Source organism: Metopolophium dirhodum, chromosome 1 (genome assembly GCF_019925205.1).
Source record: "Metopolophium dirhodum isolate CAU chromosome 1, ASM1992520v1, whole genome shotgun sequence".
In the NCBI taxonomy this organism is placed as follows: domain Eukaryota; kingdom Metazoa; phylum Arthropoda; class Insecta; order Hemiptera; family Aphididae; genus Metopolophium; species Metopolophium dirhodum.
The window spans coordinates 142,779,392-142,800,413 of record NC_083560.1 but is presented as its reverse complement, the minus strand read 5'-3'; the positions used below and the strand labels follow the sequence as shown (position 1 = coordinate 142,800,413).

The 21,022-nt window shown below is 33.4% G+C and overlaps 3 protein-coding genes and 1 long non-coding RNA gene across 4 annotated transcripts; 2 read left to right on the top strand and 2 right to left on the bottom strand.

Annotated features, from left to right (window-relative positions):
• Positions 1-1,742: 1,742 nt before the first annotated feature.
• On the top strand, positions 1,743-3,926 carry LOC132933398 (E3 ubiquitin-protein ligase Mdm2-like; the record flags this gene model as incomplete). The annotated part of the gene is made up of 5 exons (XM_060999691.1): positions 1,743-1,875; positions 2,304-2,429; positions 2,652-2,818; positions 2,952-3,140; positions 3,540-3,926. Coding segments are annotated over exons 1-5 (909 nt in total), but the record flags the coding sequence as incomplete, so codon positions are not given.
• A 1,548-nt stretch (positions 3,927-5,474) lies between these two features.
• LOC132932981 (uncharacterized) lies at positions 5,475-6,504 on the bottom strand. The gene is made up of 3 exons (XM_060999321.1): positions 6,460-6,504; positions 5,977-6,243; positions 5,475-5,897 (listed from the first exon to the last, which is right to left on the bottom strand). The coding sequence occupies exons 1-3, from the start codon at positions 6,502-6,504 to the stop codon at positions 5,475-5,477; spliced, it is 735 nt and encodes a 244-aa protein (XP_060855304.1).
• A 6,431-nt stretch (positions 6,505-12,935) lies between these two features.
• On the top strand, positions 12,936-13,720 carry LOC132933908 (uncharacterized). Its single transcript, XR_009662955.1, has 3 exons — positions 12,936-13,281; positions 13,352-13,474; positions 13,601-13,720. It is a non-coding gene; the product is annotated as an uncharacterized LOC132933908 (long non-coding RNA).
• A 722-nt stretch (positions 13,721-14,442) lies between these two features.
• Positions 14,443-17,209, bottom strand: LOC132932980 (uncharacterized). Its single transcript, XM_060999320.1, has 8 exons — positions 16,981-17,209; positions 16,797-16,916; positions 16,574-16,701; positions 16,084-16,472; positions 15,753-15,998; positions 15,433-15,669; positions 15,218-15,374; positions 14,443-14,454 (listed from the first exon to the last, which is right to left on the bottom strand). The coding sequence occupies exons 3-8, from the start codon at positions 16,598-16,600 to the stop codon at positions 14,443-14,445; spliced, it is 1,068 nt and encodes a 355-aa protein (XP_060855303.1). The 5' UTR covers positions 16,601-16,701; positions 16,797-16,916; positions 16,981-17,209.
• Positions 17,210-21,022: the final 3,813 nt, after the last annotated feature.

Sequence of the window (21,022 nt, the reverse complement as noted above, 5' to 3'; positions counted from 1 at the left end):
TTGTTAATCATTGTAAACGGCTGCAATTCAGAATCTACTCTGACCGATGAATGTTCAAACACACACCAACGCTACCAGTGCAGTACATGCAAAAAGAAGTTCTCGTTCGACTCATTGTATCAGCGGCACATGTCCACTCATATGCCAGGAAAGTATTTATGCAATTATTGTTCAAAAGTATTTAAAAGAAATGACAACTTGGTAAGACACACAAAATATATTCATTTAGGCAATCTAACAGTGAACAAATGCAATACATGTTTCTTTGTTTCACACAATTTCTAATGATCCATACTTGTAAATATTAATGTTTATAATTATTACTATACGGTACTGGTAACCTAACCTGGTCCCTGTTACATCTTATAAATTTCAATCGTATAAAAAACGTACAAGTTTTTTGCAATCGTTCCACACCGCCCTAGGTGGGGCCATTGCACACGGTGCGTTTTTTTTATAGTGGTATCGCCATGAGCCCTAATCCACTGTTTTACCCTACCTAGATAAAGTTTTTTAGTTTAAACCAATAAATTTTTTTTCGTTTGGTTATACTACTTAAAAATGTAATACAACGTTCTTCATAAGTGATTTTAATAACAGTTAAATAATACTAAAGTTACATACACATGATTGTTTTTATAATCAATTATATTTATATGAAGAAAAAATTAGTCAAATTTTTCAGAGATTGTCTAGAAATTAAGTACGAATTTATGGTGGAGTTGTTGTTAGACACCACATGCCTCAATTTAGTAAGTTGTAAGGAACCTATGTGCAGAGGTTATATTATTTTAATGTGCGAAAAGTGCCACAAACATGGTATAGTACCTTATATATTAACCTAACCTATTGCCAATACACAATTATTAAAAACAACTGTAAATTTAGTTTTTGAAAACGAACCCTGGTCGACTCTGCCGCAGACAGTATTCATACTAAACTCAGCGTTTCATGACATTGCCAATAGATAATATGGAACTATTAAAAACAACTGCCGCCGGGTACCGGTTATATTCCATGAAAAAAAGGTTAAGGTACTTTACTCCTTTATACTTATTTATTGCCTGGTACCCTGACTGAACACCACCTCTAGCATATTATATTCTATTTTTTTTTTTTTTTAGGTCTGGTATTTTGTTTCCCTGTGACTTCATTAAACTCAGTGTTTCAAGACATTATATACATAATTAGAAACCGTTTTAGAAACCAGGAAAAAGCGATAATAGTATCACAATGGCCAACTAGACTAAGTCGTGATCGTCTAGTGGAGAAACCACACAACATTAATGCACTGATGCAGATCAAAATAAACCATAAGACAGTAGTCATAGTTGTAAAATGTGCTAAAAATTGTGGAGAAAATCAAATAAATGTCCCATATATAAAACAAATACATACCTGTATAATTTGTCATGCATCACAGTACTTATAATTCATCATTACATTAAATAAAATATTAAACAAAAAAACGCAATCAGAATTCAGCACAAAGCCGAAAACACGTCAGTCATAGAAAAAAATTAAGGTTAGCAAATAATACGAGCGTCTCTAACCAACCGATTAGTTTTTGGAAATGTCACACTAAAATAGCCCGTATTGTCACTATTATTATTAACGTAATATTATATGCTCACGGCCATATCCTCGATGGAGCGTACCGTCTACTGAGATAGTCGTTATCAGTTATATGTCTTATACCGTGTTTATCTCGTTTTTGATGATAAGGTGGTGCATGTGCGTAACATGAACATACGTCGCCGAACTACAACAGGAGAACATATTATTTCACATTTAAGTTGAATTTCGTGAGACGATCGTGGTAGTATTTATTATAAATGTCAATCAAAAGGAAATTTGGTGAAATTACTTGTAATGGTATGTAAATATTGGGTACTGGTTTGTTATAGCCCCGCCACGGCGAGTGAAAACTTTATAGGCCCGCCACTCAGGTTTGTTATCCCCCCGCCATTCATATATAATAATAATATCTTTAAAAATGGTGAATTGAAATTATGGAAAATGGGAATTATCCCCCGACTTGCTGTGCAACACCTCCCCAAGTGGGTCACAAGGTTAAGAAAATTGCATTTTTGTTGCAGTTATGTTGTATAGTATGGGCAGTGATATAGTGGAATTTATATTATTATTATTATTATATATGAATGGCGGGGGTTAACAAACCTGAGTGGCGGGGCTATAAAGTTTTCACTCGCCGTGGCGGGGCTATAACAAACCAGTACCAAATATTGTTTTAATTATTGGGTTGTATAACTGTGACTTTTTTTTTATGATTCTGAGAATAGATTTGGAAGACGAAAAAGATGTGTCTTGGGGAGGCAAACGAACTAGGTACATTTACAACTATACTTTTGAGTCTTCTGATTCAGATGCCACCGAGAGTGTACATAGTGATCAATCAAAAACTACAAGTAGTTATTACTTTTCATTTTACATTTTTTAGGGAGCTGGGTGGTTAATTATGACATACAAAACAAATAAATATTGCGCAATTTAATTTTGTAATTATTATATAAAACTAATTCTTTAATTCTTTTTTAGAAAATATTTAGTTTCATATATATGTACATATTTTAATAACATTTCCTTGTTGATTCCTCAAAAACGATTATTCAATATTACTCATTTCTTAGTGGAAGCAGCTAGTGAAGCAGATCTTTCATCAGACAGAAGTTTTGGAAGCAACTGTGACAGTAATGGCCAAACAAATCATACCGAATTCGATGTGGTCAGCACATCATCGTCTTGCCATGATATTCAATCTAGTTCTTCAGATTCCTCAACATTAATAGATTTTAAGGTAAAATGGGCGGCCAGGTACCGGTTATATTCCATAAAAAAAGGTTAAGGTACTTCACTCCTTTATACTTATTTATTGCCTAGTACCCTGACTGAACACCTCTAGCATATTATATTCTATTTTTTTTTTTTAGGTTACCAATAATATTATTAAATATGATGATACGTCTTCACTAGATAACGGATACATTCCTGATGAGACTGACGTAATATTAACAACTACAAAAACAGATTTGCCACCACCAGCTCATTTTATAATATGTCTTCAGTGCAGAAAGAAAAATCCAAATCCACACTTTCAATACTGTTATGTTTGTTTTCGAGTAAGTATTTGCAAACCGATATGATTTTGTCATTACTTGTTATTTATAGGTAATACTACATACCATGATTTTTTTTCTAAAATTTTAATACAAGTAATGGGTTTTGGTACACGAAAAAAATATAATTAGTTTGATGAATGGAGACTATCATCAGGGACGGTCTGGGAGAAAAATTCAGGTCGAGAAAACGTATTACCCAGGCGACATTTATATGTCTACGTCATAGGCCCTATCACCTCCCGAAAACCCCATTTCAATACAATGTCACCCATCTGAGATATTCAGTGGTACCTCTTAGCGTGAACACACTGTATAGTTAACATATATGTTTATGTGTAATACTAATGATAAGGATATATTATTTAATTATTAATATATTTTTTTTCTATTTTATTTCAGTATAGGATGGAATATTTTGGGAGTTTGACTAATTCCAATAGAAAAAATGTCAAACATTTAAACTTGTCCATGCCAAAAAAAGAATTCAACATACTTGAAGATTCTCAGAAAGCCTCTAAACAGGGTGTTACAACACAAATAACAATTATAGAAGACACCATCACTAAAATGAATGAAGATATAAAACATATTTATAACAGTATCTCTCTAATAAAAGAATATAACACTAACATGTGTAACATATGTTTAAATATGCCTAAAAATGGGGTTTTTAATCACCAAAAAATAAGCCATGTGTATAGTTGTTATGGATGCGCTAAAAAAATATGGAGAAATTCAAATAGATGTCCTGTCTGCAATGTTAAAATTAAAAGTGTAACGAAAATTATTGTTGCCGAGTAATTAAAAAAAGTTATCAAATAAATTGTAAAATATTAAAAAACTAAGTTGATCTTTATTTTTTTCTATGTTATTATTTAACAGTTTTAAACACAATATTTAAGTGAGTTATGGGTATGTAAAGTATTCATATAACGTCGTATTGACGATCAATAAAATTTTATTTGTTGGGTAAAAAAGCGTGAAAATGTAATATAAGGCTCCTGATATATCGTTCTAATAGCAGTTGAAAAATATTAAAAATACATAGGCACAATTTTTTTTTATAAGCATTTTAAGTTCAAATTTTGACAAAATTTATCAAATTTAAAATTTAATAATTATTTTGTAGTTAAAAATTTATAAAATTTGTGAGTCGCTTCAATATTCTGATAACTACTGGTCGTCATTATTTTATTATGATCATTATGGTCGTTAGTATATCCGTTTTTTTAAGAATTTCCTGCCCTTTTGGGCCCCGTTTCCAGTTTTAAATAGTCTTTTGGGTGTTTACACAGGTTCATCTGCTGCGATCGCACGTGAGATAATATATTTCGCGTCGGCTAAATGCGCATTGTTTGAGAGTACGTAATATTACCGCCCCCCGCACCGCAGATCACTTCCCCGCCCTAAAACACCTTAAATAATGGTTTGCAATGAACAGACAAAACGCTAAAATGATCACAGCAACTAGCTCTATACGATGATAAGTTTGAAATGTATGAAAGCTTTGGAGAAATTAGGTGCCAAAATAATTGTTTGGCCACCGGTGCCGGGGTAACTCACAGGGAACTATCCCGAAGAATTTTTTCTGCTCATTGCAAACCATTATTTAAGGTGGTTTAGGGCGGGGACGGTGCGGGGGGACGGAATATTACGTAATCGGTACGACTCGCGCTAACGATATAATACGTATAATACGTAAATGCGCAACACCGAACACGTCAAAAAATATCTGTGAACCAACGAACGTTATTTGAATTTTTTCGCGTTCAATCTGTTTAAGATCGTTGTGAGTGTAAAAAAACAAAACTTAGAGGATATTTCGAAAGAAAAACGTAAGACCGTTACGCCGGGCATTCGGATTTCGAACAGCAACGCGAAATATATTGCACGTGCGATCGCAGCAGAGGAATCTTTGTAAACACCTGAAGTACGATTTAAAACTTGAAAGGGGACCCGAAAAGGCTGGAAAACTGTAAAAAACGGATGAAATAATGAAAATAATAATGACAATATAATCATAATAAATTATTGATGGTCGTTGGCCGTGATAAGGAGGTTCTCGTGTTATCATATTATAATCATAATATAATCATATTACAATATGATAACCGACCCGACTCGACTCGACCGGACCCGACCCGACGGACATAACTTACGAACTGGTAATTAACTGTGCAAATAATTACCTGCACAATCAACGTTACCATACAAGGGTTAAGTTGTTTTAGGATTTGCTTGGAAGCTATAATAAGATTGGAGCTGAAACTGGTAATGCAAATATCTATATAACTAATAAAGTTTATTTGTTTAGTATTAAATATTATAACTATTTTATTTTGGATAGTATAAATCCTTAAATTTTTTTAGGTTTGAACATTCAGAATAATATTTTAGTTTGGACTCAGAGAATTTTGTTATTACTATTGGCGTCTGTGGAGGCCTGTAATGTATCGATTCTATTATTTGGTTGTTTTTGATTAATTCTAGGATTTCTTCTGTCGTATGAGATGTTGTATTTTTTTTTTTCGGCAAAACCTGCAGCAGATTTTTTAAATTGTTTTTATAATGTTTTACTTCCTTGACATAATTCTCTTCTACATTGTTTTTTGTGATTTGTGTGAAATGTGTGGTTAATATGCTGTCGATGAATTGTTGTATGAATATAATTTTTTTTTGAAAGCTGTTAAATATATTATTTTTATTAATTTGATTTTGGATATTTATTTTTGGTTTGGGATTGAAAGTGGATGGCAGCTGCAACAAATACACAATGAAGAAGATAATTTGAAGTTATGAATTATTGCTGGTATAAGAATAAAAGAAATAAAGTTACATTGTAGAATACGGCTGTTGTGTAGTATGTATCTCGTCGTATTGCCAATATTTCATTGACATATTTATTTGTGTGTATATTTTTATTAATTGCATTCCAGATATGTTCATTATTCAAATTGTAAATTTTGTGTGTATTATCAAATAAAATTGTAAGATAATTTTTTATGACCAGTTCTTTTAGTTTTTTTTTCAATGACTTTTTGTCAATAAAATTAAATTTCAGTACACACATTAATATAGTGATGTGATCAAAAATATTTGACAACTGTAAAAAAAAATTAAATGCTATTAATAAATTTTAAATAATTATATGTAATGAATTTTCAAAAACATTAATCCATTTCAAGATAATGACTGTTGTACGCTTAGTGAATCACCCTGTATATAATTTAAGTGTTTAACATTAAAAAAAAAAAACGCTGTATCGGACGGATGGATTACTATTTTAAACGCCCCCCCGCCATCGATCCCATTGTTATACGACCACATAACCATCATCACTATTACCCACTCCATTCTCTAACATGACAAAATTATTTTTTAATTATTTTCTCTCATTCAATCTTGTTGTTTGTCGTTCGTCGTCATGTTGAGCAAACGCACAAATTTGATGTGTAGCTTGGCTCACGGCCAAAATGTACTCGAATATCGTAAAGGCGTCAAAATTATAAATGGCAAGACTCCAGTCAGAAGTGGTTCCAGAAGTTCTTGTCCGAAATTTGATGGTTGTAAGTATTTAACCCATTGATTTTTTCTAATAATCCTATGGAACAGGGGGAAAAAGACAATAAGACGGTAACTCTCGAGATAATTCCCTGTGAGTTACCCCGGCACCGGTGGCCAAACAATTATTTTGGCACCTATGGAACAGCAGTTAGGGGAGAGCGGAGTTAGCTGTTACAATTTCACAGATATAATTTAAATATTTTTCTTTAATTAGTAGTTAGGTGTTGGGGTGGGTTGTAAAAATTATATTTTTAAATATTTTTTATCCTTATAATTTTTTAAGTTTTTTATCCTTATAAGTTTTTAAGTTTTTTATAAACATAAAAAAAAATATTATGTTTTAATAAAAATTAATCAATTATAGTTAAAATTTGCATGCCGTCCGGGTGATTGCCGGGCGATCGTCAACACTCCAGCCGTCCGCTACTGGACAACGAGATTTTGAAGTGTTATACACGAAACTAGCAGGGATGATAGCCAGGAATATTTGCAAACTATCAGTGAAGGTTTTAAGTCGATCGCACAATTATTCGATTTTTAATTAATCAATTATAGTTAAAATTTGCATGCCGTCCGGGTGATTCCTGGGCGATCGTCAACACTCCAGCCGTCCGCTACTGGACAACGAGATTTTGAAGTGTTATACACGAAACTAGCAGGGATGATAGCCAGGAATATTTGCAAACTATCAGTGAAGGTTTAAAGTCGATCGCACAATTATTCGATTTTTAATTAATCAATTATAGTTAAAATTTGCATGACGTCAGGGTGATTGCCGGGCGATCGTCAACACTCCAGCCGTCCGCTACTGGACAACGAGATTTTGAAGTGTTATACACGAAATTAGCAGGGATGATAGCCAGGAATATTTGCAATGAAACAGTGAAGGTTTCAAGTCGGTTGTCCTATTATTCGATTTTTAATTAATTTTTTTCATATAAATTTGCACAGTTTCCGGGTGATTCCACGGTGCACGGCCAACTTACAGCCGTCAGCTCACTGTGTATAGAGTTTTTATTTTTTTTTACATGCAAATGACGGGGAGGGTAGCTGGAGACGTGTGTTATGTAATGCAGAAGGTGTGGAATCGGTCGTTATATTTTTCGATTTTTAATTAAGGTTTTAACGTACTATTTGCATGTGTACTGGGTGATTGCAGCTAGATCGGCCAGACTTCAGCCGTCAGCTCACTGTGTACAGGGTTTTTAGTATTTTTACACGAAACTAGCAGGGATGGTAGCCAGGAACATTTGCAATAAAACAGTGAAGGTTTCAAGTCGGTAGTCCTATTATTCGGTATTTAATTAATTTCTGAATTCGAAATTTGCATTACTGCCGGGTGATTGCACGTTAAACTGTCAAACTACAGCCGTCAGCTCAGTGTACACAGGGGGACTGCAGCTAGATCGGCAAGACTTCAGCCGTCAGCTCACTGTGTACAGAGTTTTTAGTATTTTTACACAAAACTAGCAGGGATGGTAGCCAGGAACATTTGCAATGAAACAGTGAAGGTTTCAAATCGGTAGTCCTATTATTCGGTATTAAATTAATTTCTGAATTCGAAATTTGCATAACTGCCGGGTGATTCCGTGCGATCGGCCAAACTTCAGCCGTCAGCTCACTGTGTACAGGGTTTTTATTTTTTTTTACATGCAAATGACGGGGAGGGTAGCTGGAGACGTGTGTTATCTAATGCAGAAGGTGTGGAATCGGTCATTATATTATTCGATTCTCAATTAGTTAATTCAGAATATATTTGCACGGCGTACGTGTGATTGCACGGCGATCGGCCACACACCAGCCGTCTGGTACTGGACAACGAGATTTCAGAGTGTTGTACATGAAAATAGAAGGTATGGTATTCTCAGTGTGAACTATAAATAACCCGGAGTAACTGCGGGATTTTCGCATACCGATAACAACTATGTGACCGCCGCCCACCATCACCACCCGACGTACACACATCGTGCATTTTAAATATTGTCCAGACCTCAAGAGTATGGCTTATCTATTAATGTAATTATTCTATGGTTGTTTTGCTGAATAACAACCGGATTACCTTATACCCATAATATCTATGACACCACCACCGCCGCCGCCGCAGATGCCGCCGCGCCACAACCCCCGCAACCACCGCGACCGCAGGCAACCGACCCCACCAAGCGAGTCGTTTATTAGCAGTACATTACCCATTAGTCATAACATGAATATCCATCATTTCATTTTTCTCTACCTCGTCGGACACAACTTACTGCTGTTACTCCAATATTGTTCCATTGCAGATTACAGGTATTATATTTATGTTATTACTTATTAGTTATTATAAGGGCCCAGGTTTATATGCAAATGCATATGCTTCTATAATTCACCTAGAATAATTTTGATTATAAATGTGTATGTTTCGTAATGTGTACTTAAATTTAAAAATCCGCTTATTCAATTCACGTGTAATTATTTAGTAAATCATGGATATTTATTTCACGTGTGCTTAAAACATAATATTTACTGAATTCGTTAATTTATTTTAATTAATTCGCCCAGGTTTATATGCAAATGCATATTCTTATATAATTCACCTAGAATACAAACACCTTAAACACAAAATAATATATAATAATTAAGGCTCGGGACTTCTAGGAGCTTGCATGTTTTTAAATAATCATTAACAACATAGCTAAGTTATATAGAAATTTGTTTCATAGCAATACGAGCTTAAATTTAAAATTTATAGTTGCATATTTTGCATATTTGACCATTTTTCATTTATAAGTGCATATTTGACCATTTTTCGTTTTATAAGTCCATATTTGACAATTTTTCATTTTAGAAGTGCATATTTGACAATTATTTATATGATTTTATAATACATAGATTTCCTGGACCTGAGATATAATAAATATTTTAAAATATTAGTATTTGTGTTTTTCTTGTCGATCACTATTGCTACTTATCGGTACACCGACCGCGTGATTCCCGATAAGGCTGATAGCATTTTTTAAGTTTGCACCAATAAGTTCCGTAGACGTGGAACGTTCCTTTTCTAAATATAAAAATATTTTGGCTGACAACAAGAGGTCGTTCAAAATACCCAACTTAAGGAAATATATAATAGTTCAATGTAATGCTCAAGGTAATAAGAAAACAAAATCAATCATCAAAATAATCAAATTAATCTATATAATAAAATGTATCTATTTATATGTCATATCTACATATTATATTATTATTACCTATTTATTAATTATTATTAGTTATTAGTTTATTACAAATATATATATTTTTTAAATGTATATTTTAATAGCATATTTAGTGACTCTTTAGGGCATTTATGCATGCATATTATAAGGTTTTATAGGGCATGAAGTCCCTAGCCCTAATAATAATTAATATATTCTGTGGACTGTGGTGTACTGGTGTAACCAAGTTTATATTAATATACTATATAAAAAAAGATTCAGATTTAAGTGATTAACAAATTTTCAATGAGTTGGACTAACCCACCTGCAATAGCATACCTAAATATTTTTCAACATTTGAGTGGCATAACCCTCATTAAAACTTAACCAACATTAATTGGGTTAATGTTTTATAGCTTATATGACCATAATTTATACATACAAAATGAGCTTATTACTTAACTGCTGCAGTTCTTAAAAATACAATATACCATATAGAAATGTTGTATAAAATATAAACATCATGATCTATCTAATTCAGTTAACTTCATAAAGATTTATAATTATATATATTTTTTAGATTTTTGTTGCATATAAATCTGTGCCCTAGTTATTATTATTAACGTGTTATTAAAATGTCAATATTATGTTTTGGAATTTCAAATTAACACTATTAAAGTAATATGTTATATTGTAGCCTTCAATGGCACTTGCCAATACATCCAAGGGCTGGAATGCCCATGTGCTGGCCGCAGCTGATGACTACTGTACATCAAGAATGTTGGGTTCTGCGTTAGGCGTCCGACCACATAACACTGGTATGACCGCATTAGTTCCGATCACAAAATCAGATTATGCCATCTGGAATGATCAAAGAGAGCTGTATCAATTTGCATTAAGTCAACTATCAACATTTAAATTTGTAAAGAATACCAGGTTCAAAAATAAGACTCATGATGAACTGTCAGTGGTAGCTGCGGTTCAAATAAAAAAAGGTATGTTGTTTTATTTCTATGCTAGGATAAGGGCTAATATTTTAAAATTAATAAAGTCATACATAAGTAATCTACTAATTTAAGAAATAATATTTGAAAGAAGTTATAACGCTCCACATTTATATATGCAAAAAAATATTGATATTTTAAGAAATTCTAAAAAATAAACTAATTTCTTTAGATGAATATTTTTTTTAATATTGTACATGTAGCACAAGGGTCTCTTAGTAATAAACAAAAAAATATAAATTGGACCAATAGCTATTTTAAAAGTCAGTTCTGTTAAAACCTGTAACCATGTATAATGTGATCTTGGAAAAATAAACTTATTAAAATTATTATCACATTGACAACAGTGCAAACATCCATTAATTTCCACCATCTTGTAATTTTTGATTATAGGCACTATCATACAGGGACTGGAAGGTGCAACATACCTTATAGAAAAAGAATTCATCTATCCAGGAGAAAATGACTTTTCACTAATATACAGCGGTAGGTTAAAAAAGGATATGCTTTTCCTCGGGCCAGCTGCATTTTGTAACCATGCATGCCATTCAAATGCCGTGTTAAAATGCATAAACAAAAAGAGGACAGGAGTTGTTACTACAAGACAGATCAATGTGGGAGAAGAAATAACAGTATTTTATGGTCGAAACTACTTTGAAAACCACAACACTCTATGTAATTGTAAAACTTGTGTTGACGAAAGTAGTGAGTTTTTTGAATTTTGTATATTATAGAGTCATGGGCACTTGATTTTTTTTAATTTTCTTTTTTTATATTTTAATTTCAGAGGCAAATTGCACATACTCAGACAACACACAAATTATTGCAGCATCACCTGAAAGTGAACCTGGTAACTTATTAGTTACCATGACTAATAAATGCAGTATATAAAAATGTTTATTTTTTTTTTTTTAGATTGCAGCTTCTTAGGCAACCCCGCTTGTGGTATGTTGCCCGAGAGTACTGCTGAAGTAGTGCAGGATGCGTCAGACAACCACCAACCACCTGTACAACCAATTGTTGAAAGTACTAATGATGTGGGAGATGTCAATGGTCAGTGTAAGTAATGCATGTTTTATAAATGGAATAATTTAATTATTTAAATCTCATTTTATTTTTTAGTGTCACATGTCTGTTTGTCGGCCGAAAGTACTGCTGAAGTGTAGTGCAGGATGCGTCAGACAACCACCAACCACCTGTACAACCAATTGTTGAAAGTACTAATGATGTGGGAGATGTCAATGGTCAGTGTAAGTAATGCATGTTTTATAAATGGAATAATTAAATTATTTAAATCTCATTTTATTTTTTAGTGTCACATGTCTGTTTGTCGGCCGAAAGTACTGCTGAAGTAGTGCAGGATGCGTCAGACAACCACCAACCACCTGTACAACCAATTGTTGAAAGTACTAATGATGTGGGAGATGTCAATGGTCAGTGTAAGTAATGCATGTTTTATAAATGGAATAATTAAATTATTTAAACCTCATTTTATTTTTTAGTGTCACATGTCTGTTTGTCGGCCGAGAGTACTGCTGAAATATTGCAAGAAGCGTCAGACGACCACCAACCACCTGTACAACCGATTGTTGAAAGTACTAATGATGTGGGAGATGTCAATGGTCAGTGTAAGTAATGCATGTTTTATAAATGGAATAATTAAATTATTTAAACCTCATTTTATTTTTTAGTGACACATGTCTGTTTGTCGGCCGAGAGTACTGCTGAAATATTGCAAGACGCGTCAGACGACCACCAACCACCTCTACATCCGATCGTCAATGTTTGCACATCAACAACCAATCATTAAAATGAACCGGACACCACAAATGTTTCACCTAAAAGAAAAAAACCGAAATACCATGATACCGTAAATATGTGTGATGAATTTGAGAATAATCCCATTAATGCAGAAGAAGGAGATGATGATGATGACGGTGAAGAGAATGATGCTGACAATTTGTTTCAGTGCCCTGAGTGTCCCAAAAATTTCAAGTTCAAAAGTTGGCTAAGTAGACATGCAATCATGCATGAACGATATTACCCATGCACATATTGCACTAAAACATACAAAAAAAAGTCCGAGTTGCAGTTTCACATACTGGCACATACAGGCCAGAAACGATTTAAATGCCCCGACTGCTACGCTTCATACAATGACTTGTCAAATCAAATAAAACACTGGAACCTTAAACACAACCCAGAGACTAAACAATATGAATGCGATAGATGTGGAGAAACATTTACTTGTGCGAGATACCTTAGGTATCATAATTATGCACACGATGGTGTCCATCCATATAAGTGTGACATTTGTGGAATGGAATTTAGTAGCCCGTCATTCTTGTCGAAGCACAGAAAAAAAAAGCACATAACGTGACTATGGCAAACTTTGAAGTAAGAAATGCATTATTTATACTATATTATTTTTATTTAAATTATTTAAATTATTATTTATATTTTATAGCAATACCTGTTAGTATGGTCCTCGGAGACAAACGTTTTGAGAGAAAAAAAACACCAAAAGTGGTCGGTACGTGTTCTATTCCAAATCTCAAGTTTCATCAAACTATGCAAGGCATTTGACAATGTAATTAAAATAATATTTTCTTTATAAACTATGTTATAATAATAAAATTAATATATAATATGTTATAATAATTAAATAAATAAATAATTTATATTAAATATTAATACTAAATGAATATTGTTCCAGATTTGTCGATGAAGCGATGTTCTTTTGGATTTTCAGTTTGAATGGGCTGTTTTCAGATTTGTATACTTTGATGCTATTTATTTATACTGGGTTCTTTATTTATACTTAATTATAAAAACTATTTATGCTTCACCTCTTGTACACATTTTATAATGTTTCCCACATTCTTGTATTTTGAAATAACCTGTTTCTTGTTTGATTGTAGATAAATTCTAATAACTGTTACATACATTAAGTTGTTTATTGAATAAATGCTGAATTTTATTACAATTTTTTATCAATAAAACATTTTTTAATGAATAAGCGCATTCCATTCTACAACCAAAAGTTCTAATATAATAATATAATCTTGTTGATGTAATAACGTCGTTGGGGAATTGCAGTATTGACGAACAAATCATCTTTAATGCATTCTATTAAAAATAAATAAATACCATTTTGCAATGACAATGTTACAAAAAAATTTGTAAGGTAAAATTAAAGTCTTTAATTATCTAAAAAAGTATAGTATATTATATTTGCATGACATCCGGCCTATGTTACTGGACAACGAGATTTTAGAGTGTTATGTTTCCTGCTAGTTTCGTGTAAAAATACTGAATACCATGGAGGCACCGAGTGGACGGCTGTAAGTTAGGCTACGGGCAGCGGTAAAATTTGAAAACTGAAAAGTATACGTGGGATTGAGTTCTATACAATTGTAGTGTTCAAATACAGCGATTCGAAAGTCAAAGCACCCACTCATGTACAACTAATATATTTTTCATATAGCAGGATAGTAAGGTAAAAAAAAAATAACTAAAAACATTTAAACTGTATATTTTAATTTTTTTATTTGTTGATCACCATTCCTTCTAAAATTCAAATAATTATACAAAAATTACAAAATATTTTTTTTTTAAGTATTATATTTACCTTTTGTAAAATTGATGTGTTGACAAGAAATTTTTTCTTTTTCTATATTCAGATTTTGCAGGTGTCAACATTATTGTAGAACAGCAGTTGTGGTTGGGGATTTTACTAAATTTGTGAAACTTAACATAATTTGTCAACGAATACAGGCTTTTTCGATATTTAGCTAATTCGGTATTAAAATTTAGATGGAACTTATTTGGGTCAATATTTAAATTTTTAACAATCAAGGAGTATGTGTAGTTTTTAATTTTTTGCATTTTTAATGTAATTTGTTCGGTATCCAAACTGTTATTGTATTTACACGATGTATTAAAATACGGTGATTTATTGCCTAAAAGAGTAGTTTCTAAATTAAAAATGCTCGAATAATTTGTTATTTCTATGTTAGTTATATTAAGTACCATTGTTATTAATTGGCTGCTGGACAGTAATTTATTTATATTAGGATTTTGGTAATTTATATAATATTCATAACCTTTTTTTTTGTTATCACGTTCCCTAAAAATAATATCTTTTGTAATCAATTTCATTAAAGTTTTTTTAAAATTTAATTTATTAATATCTGTATTTAATTGGAAATGGAGTATGGATGTTATTAAAATGAAGGCATTGAAATGGTGATAGACCTAAAATTATATGAATCAATACATTAGTTTAATAACTTAAAATAAGTAGGTAAAACATGTATATTATTATGCATACCGTTGAACGTTTAGGGTTTGATGTGTTTTGCCTAAGTACACATGCCACAGTTAAGACTTCATTGAATTCCAAGTATTCATTCTCAAACCCAGTATACACCATTAAGTACTTATGATTCATATCAATCAATAATTCGTTTTCATTGATAAATGGTCTCCTGTGTATAAAAGGTATTATTATTGGCATGCATGTATAATTTGTTTCACAATACTTACGGAATCTTGTATAGATCAAACATTAAATTGTCGCTAAATTCATCCATTTTTTTCATCATCTGCTGAAATTTAATTAGCACATAGCACTCGTAAATATAAATTCCAGCACGTGTGAGCACTGCATATTCATATTGGGAATAAATATTTAAGAATTTGTTGATGATGTTATATTTACTGCACAATACAAGGTTCTTAAATATTTCGTGTAAAATTGCACCTACTTCTGGATTCTGGTTCCTATAAGAAAGAAATGACAAAACAAAACAGATTTATTTATGGATGATTTTTTAAAATATACACACTATTAAACAAATACTTACAGTGATTCGTAATCAGTTTTGTACAATGTAGTTTTCATACCAAACGTTAAATAGGTATGTATAGCTTTAGATTTTTGGTTTATAAAAAGATAATCCTCTGATATTTTGGCAAATAATTCCCATAAACAATTAGTAATTATATTCATTGACAATAAATTACTAATTGGATTTAAATCTTTCTCATTGAAATATAATGTAAAATTAATATCCAAATAATCTTTGTCGTTGATCGGTACTGTAGATAAGCTGTAAAAAATTGTATACATGGATTTATTAATTGATTTATTAATTTTATGTCATGTTATTTGTTATTATAATTTCTTTTACTTACAGAGACTGTTCAAATTTTACTAGACAGTTGAATGTGTCACCATTAATAATTTTCATAATTTTATTTTTTTCTATGTTAATTGTTTTTTTATTTTTTTTCTTTAGGTTCCCATTTAAATTTATAACCTTATCAACTAAACTGGTTTTGTTAATGTCAATTTCATCTTTGACAATGTTAAAGATTGTTGATATTTTGGTGTCCACTTTTAATTTGTTTTTAAAACAACATGTGTTTACTAGACACAAAGATTGATTTAACACATCTTCGACCTTCATGTTGAAATTACCAGTTGATTGAATAAATAATTTTAATGACTCAACGTTCATTATTTTATCTTTAAACATCCCGATGATAGTTGATAGGCCAGCAGCAACAATTCTCACTGTATTCTGGAAGTAGTAAAATACACGTGTTATCAATTTAAATTATTTGAGTATTTGGGTGTATGAAACAGATACAAGTAATGCATTATTTGTTTCATTATACTTACATTACTAAAATAGTACTTATTTTTCATAACTTTAGTTTTTCTTTTTTTTACAATAATCGTACTCTGCACATTTCTTATTATTTCCTCTGTATAAATATAATCTCTAACTAGTGGTATGTTAGGTAAGACTAAAATATAAAACATACCTAATGTTATCCTTATAAAAGTACATGGAGAAAATTAACACTTACATGTATCAAAGGTTACTAGGTTAAATACTTACAGTCCGAAAAAAACAATTTGTCGAACACATTCTTATAGTTTCGGTACTCATTAAAGATGTGTTTTGGTAAATGGGATCTCAGGAAAATTTTTTTTGACCGTGTTGAAATGCATTTCAAAGCTAAAATCAGCAAAAAACATCTAATAATGTTCAAAACAACTACAATATATAAAATTAAATTTACATTTTAAAGTACGTTTGGCGTAATTATCTTTAACTATTGGTGGGTCATCATGAATGGTTGTTGATGTGCAAACATTGACGATCGGTTGTACGGGAGATTGGTGGTCGTCTGACGCGTCTTGCAATATTTCAGCAGTACTCTCGGCCGACAAACAGATATGTGACACTAAAAAATAAAATGAGGTTTACAATGTACTTTAATAACTTAATTAAAATCGAATAATATAATGACTGATTCCACACCTTATGCATTAGAAAACACACGTCTCCAGCTACCCCCTCCCCGTCATTTGCATGTAAAAAAAAATAAAAACCCTGTACACAGTGAGCTGACGGCTGAAGTCTGGCCGTTCTAGGTGCAATCACCCGGTAGACATGCAAATAGTACTTTAATAACTTAATTAAAAATCGAATAATATAATGAACGATTCCACACCTTATGCATTTGAATACACACGTCTCCAGCTACCCTCCCCTTCATTTTCATGTACAAAAAAATAAAAACCCTGTACACAGTGAGCTGACGGCTGAAGTCTGGCCGATCTAGCTGCAATCACCCGGTGGCCATGCAAATAGTACTTTAATAATTTAATTAAAAATCGAATAATATAATGACCGATACCATACCTTATGCATTAGATAACACACGTCTCCAGGTATCATCCCTGCTATTAACATGTAAAAATTTCAAAAACCCCGTATGCACTGAGCTGACGGCTGGAGTCTGGCCGATATCCCTGCAATCACCCGGTGGCCATGCAAATAGTACTTTAATAACTTAATTAAAAATCGATACCTTATGCATTAGAAAACACACGTCTCCAGCTACCCCCTCCCCGTCATTTGCATGTAAAAAAAAATAAAAACCCTGTACACAGTGAGCTGACGGCTGAAGTCTGGCCGTTCTAGCTGCAACCACCCGGTAGACATGCAAATAAAACATGCAATTTCTTACACTGACCATTGACATCTCCCACATCATGAGTACTTTCGACTGACGGTTGTACAGGTGGTTGGTGGTCGTCTGACGCGTCTTGCAACATTTCAGCAGTACTCTCGGCCGACATACTGGCATATATCACAGAAACAGTACTTTAATAAGGAGCGGATGGTTGCCGGCGGCGGCGGCGGCGTTCACATAGATGTTATCGGTATGCGGGAATCCCGCTGTTATTATAGAATAATTATATTTAGAGATAAGTCATAAACTTGAGGTGTGGGCAATCGCGGCAATCACCCGGACGTCATGCAAATATATTATGAATTAATTAATTAAATACCGAATAGTTGTGCGATCGACTTGAAACCTGTACCATTAGATTACAGACGTTTCAGACTACTATACCTGCTATTGGTAAAAATACTAAAAACCCTGGAGGCACCGAGTGGACGGCTGTAAGTTAGGCAATCGGCGATCGACCATACTCCAGGCGTCCGATACTGGACAACGAGATTTTAGCAATCACCGTGCAATCACCTGTGTCTCGCAATCACCTAGCAATCACCTGTGTCCTGTGCAATCACCTAGCAATCACCTGTGTCCTGTGCAATCACTAAAATATAAAACATAATGTTATCCTTATAAAAGTACATGGAGAAAATTAACACTTACATGTATCAAAGGTTACTAGGTTAAATACTTACAGTCCGAAAAAAACAATTTGTCGAACACATTCTTATAGTTTCGATACTCATTAAAGATGTGTTTTGGTAAATGGGATCTCAGGAAAATTTTTTTTGACCGTGTTGAAATGCATTTCAAAGCTAAAATCAGCAAAAAACATCTAATAATGTTCAAAACAACTACAATATATAAAATTAAATTTACATTTTAAAATACGTTTGGCGTAATTATCTTTAACTATTGGTGGGTCATCATGAATGGTTGTTGATGTGCAAACATTGACGATCGGTTGTACGGGAGATTGGTGGTCGTCTGACGCGTCTTGCAATATTTCAGCAGTACTCTCGGCCGACAAACAGATATGTGACACTAAAAAATAAAATGAGGTTTAAATAATTTAATTATTCCATTTATAAAACATGCATTACTTACACTGACTACATAGAGTGTTGTGGTTTTCAAAGTAGTTTCGACCATAAAATACTGTTATTTCTTCTCCCACATTGATCTGTCTTGTAGTAACAACTCCTGTCCTCTTTTTGTTTATGCATTTTAACACGGCATTTGAACGGCATGCATGGTTACAAAATGCAGCTGGCACATATTTACATAACAACCAGGTGATTGCTAGGTGATTGCACAGGACACAGGTGATTGCTAGGCGATTGCTAGGTGATTGCACAGGACACAGGTGATTGATCGGTGATTGCAAACAACCAGGTGATTGCGGGACACAGGTGATTGCTAGGTGATTGCTAGGTGATTGCAAACAACCAGGTGATTGCTAGGTGATTGCAAACAACCAGGTGATTGCTAGGTGATTGCACAGGACACAGGTGATTGCTAGGCGATTGCGAGACACAGGTGATTGATCGGTGATTGCTAGGTGATTGCACAGGACACAGGTGATTGATCGGTGATTGCTAGGTGATTGCAAACAACCAGGTGATTGCAAACAACCAGGTGATTGCTAGGTGATTGCACAGGACACAGGTGATTGATCGGTGATTGCGAACAACCAGGTGATTGCGGGACACAGCAGAAATTAATTAAAAATCTAATAATATGACTACCGACTTGAAACCTTCACTGTTTTATTGCAAATGTTCCTGGCTACCATCCCTGCTAGTTTCGTGTAAAAATACTAAAAACTCTGTACACAGTGAGCTGACGGCTGTAAGTTGGCCGTGCACCGTGGAATCACCCGGCAACTGTGCAAATTTCTATGATAAAAATTAATTAAATACCGAATAATAGGACTACCGACTTGAAACCTTCACTGTTTTATTGCAAATGTTCCTGGCTACCATCCCTGCTAGTTTCGTGTAAAAATACTGAATACCATGGAGGCACCGAGTGGACGGCTGTAAGTTAGGCATCGGGCAGCGGTAATATTTGTGACCCCCCGTACACCAAACTTCTCCGCCCAATGACTCTAACAGTATTCATTTCCGCAAAAATTTGAAAACTGAAAAGTATTCGGGGGATTGAGTTCTATACAATTGTAGTGTTCAAATACAGCAATTCGAAAGTCAAAGCACCCACTCATGCCGGGCGCATTCTACAAATGGCTCAATTATTATATAAGGTCTAAGGTCGATGATTCGTGGTTTGCTCCCGGCATTGGTGGGTGCTTTGACTCTCAAATCGCTGTATTTGAACACTGCAATTGTATAGAACTCAATCCCCCGAATACTTTTCAGTTTTCAAATTTTTGCGGAAATGAATACCGTTAGAGTCATTGGGCGGAGAAGTTTGGTTTACGGGGGGTCACAAATATTACCGCTGCCCGATGCCTAACTTACAGCCGTCCACTCGGTGCCTCCAGGGTTTTTAGTATTTTTACTAATAGCAGGTATAGTAGTCTGAAACGTCTGTAATCTAATGGTACAGGTTTCAAGTCGATCGCACAACTATTCGGTATTTAATTAATTAATTCATAATATATTTGCATCGGTGATTGCTAGGTGATTGCAAACAACCAGGTGATTGCTAGGTGATTGCTAGGCTATTGCGAGACACAGGTGATTGCTAGGTGATTGCGAGATATAGGTGATTGCTCGGTGATTGCTAGGTGATTGCAAACAACCAGGTGATTGCTAGGTGATTGCACAGGACACAGGTGATTGATCGGTGATTGCAAACAACCAGGTGATTGCGGGACACAGGTGATTGCTAGGCGATTGCTAGGTGATTGCAAACAACCAGGTGATTGCTAGGTGATTGCAAACAACCAGGTGATTGCTAGGTGATTGCAATGATTGAAATTTGAACTTTCTGGGACATCGGTCACATTGGTATGCATTAACTGGAAATGAAAAAAATCCAAATGATGCTTCCATAAAAATAAAATATACAGTGAGCATTGTTATTACCTGTATTGGTATTCAAATTTCTGGAATCACTTTCATCATCATCA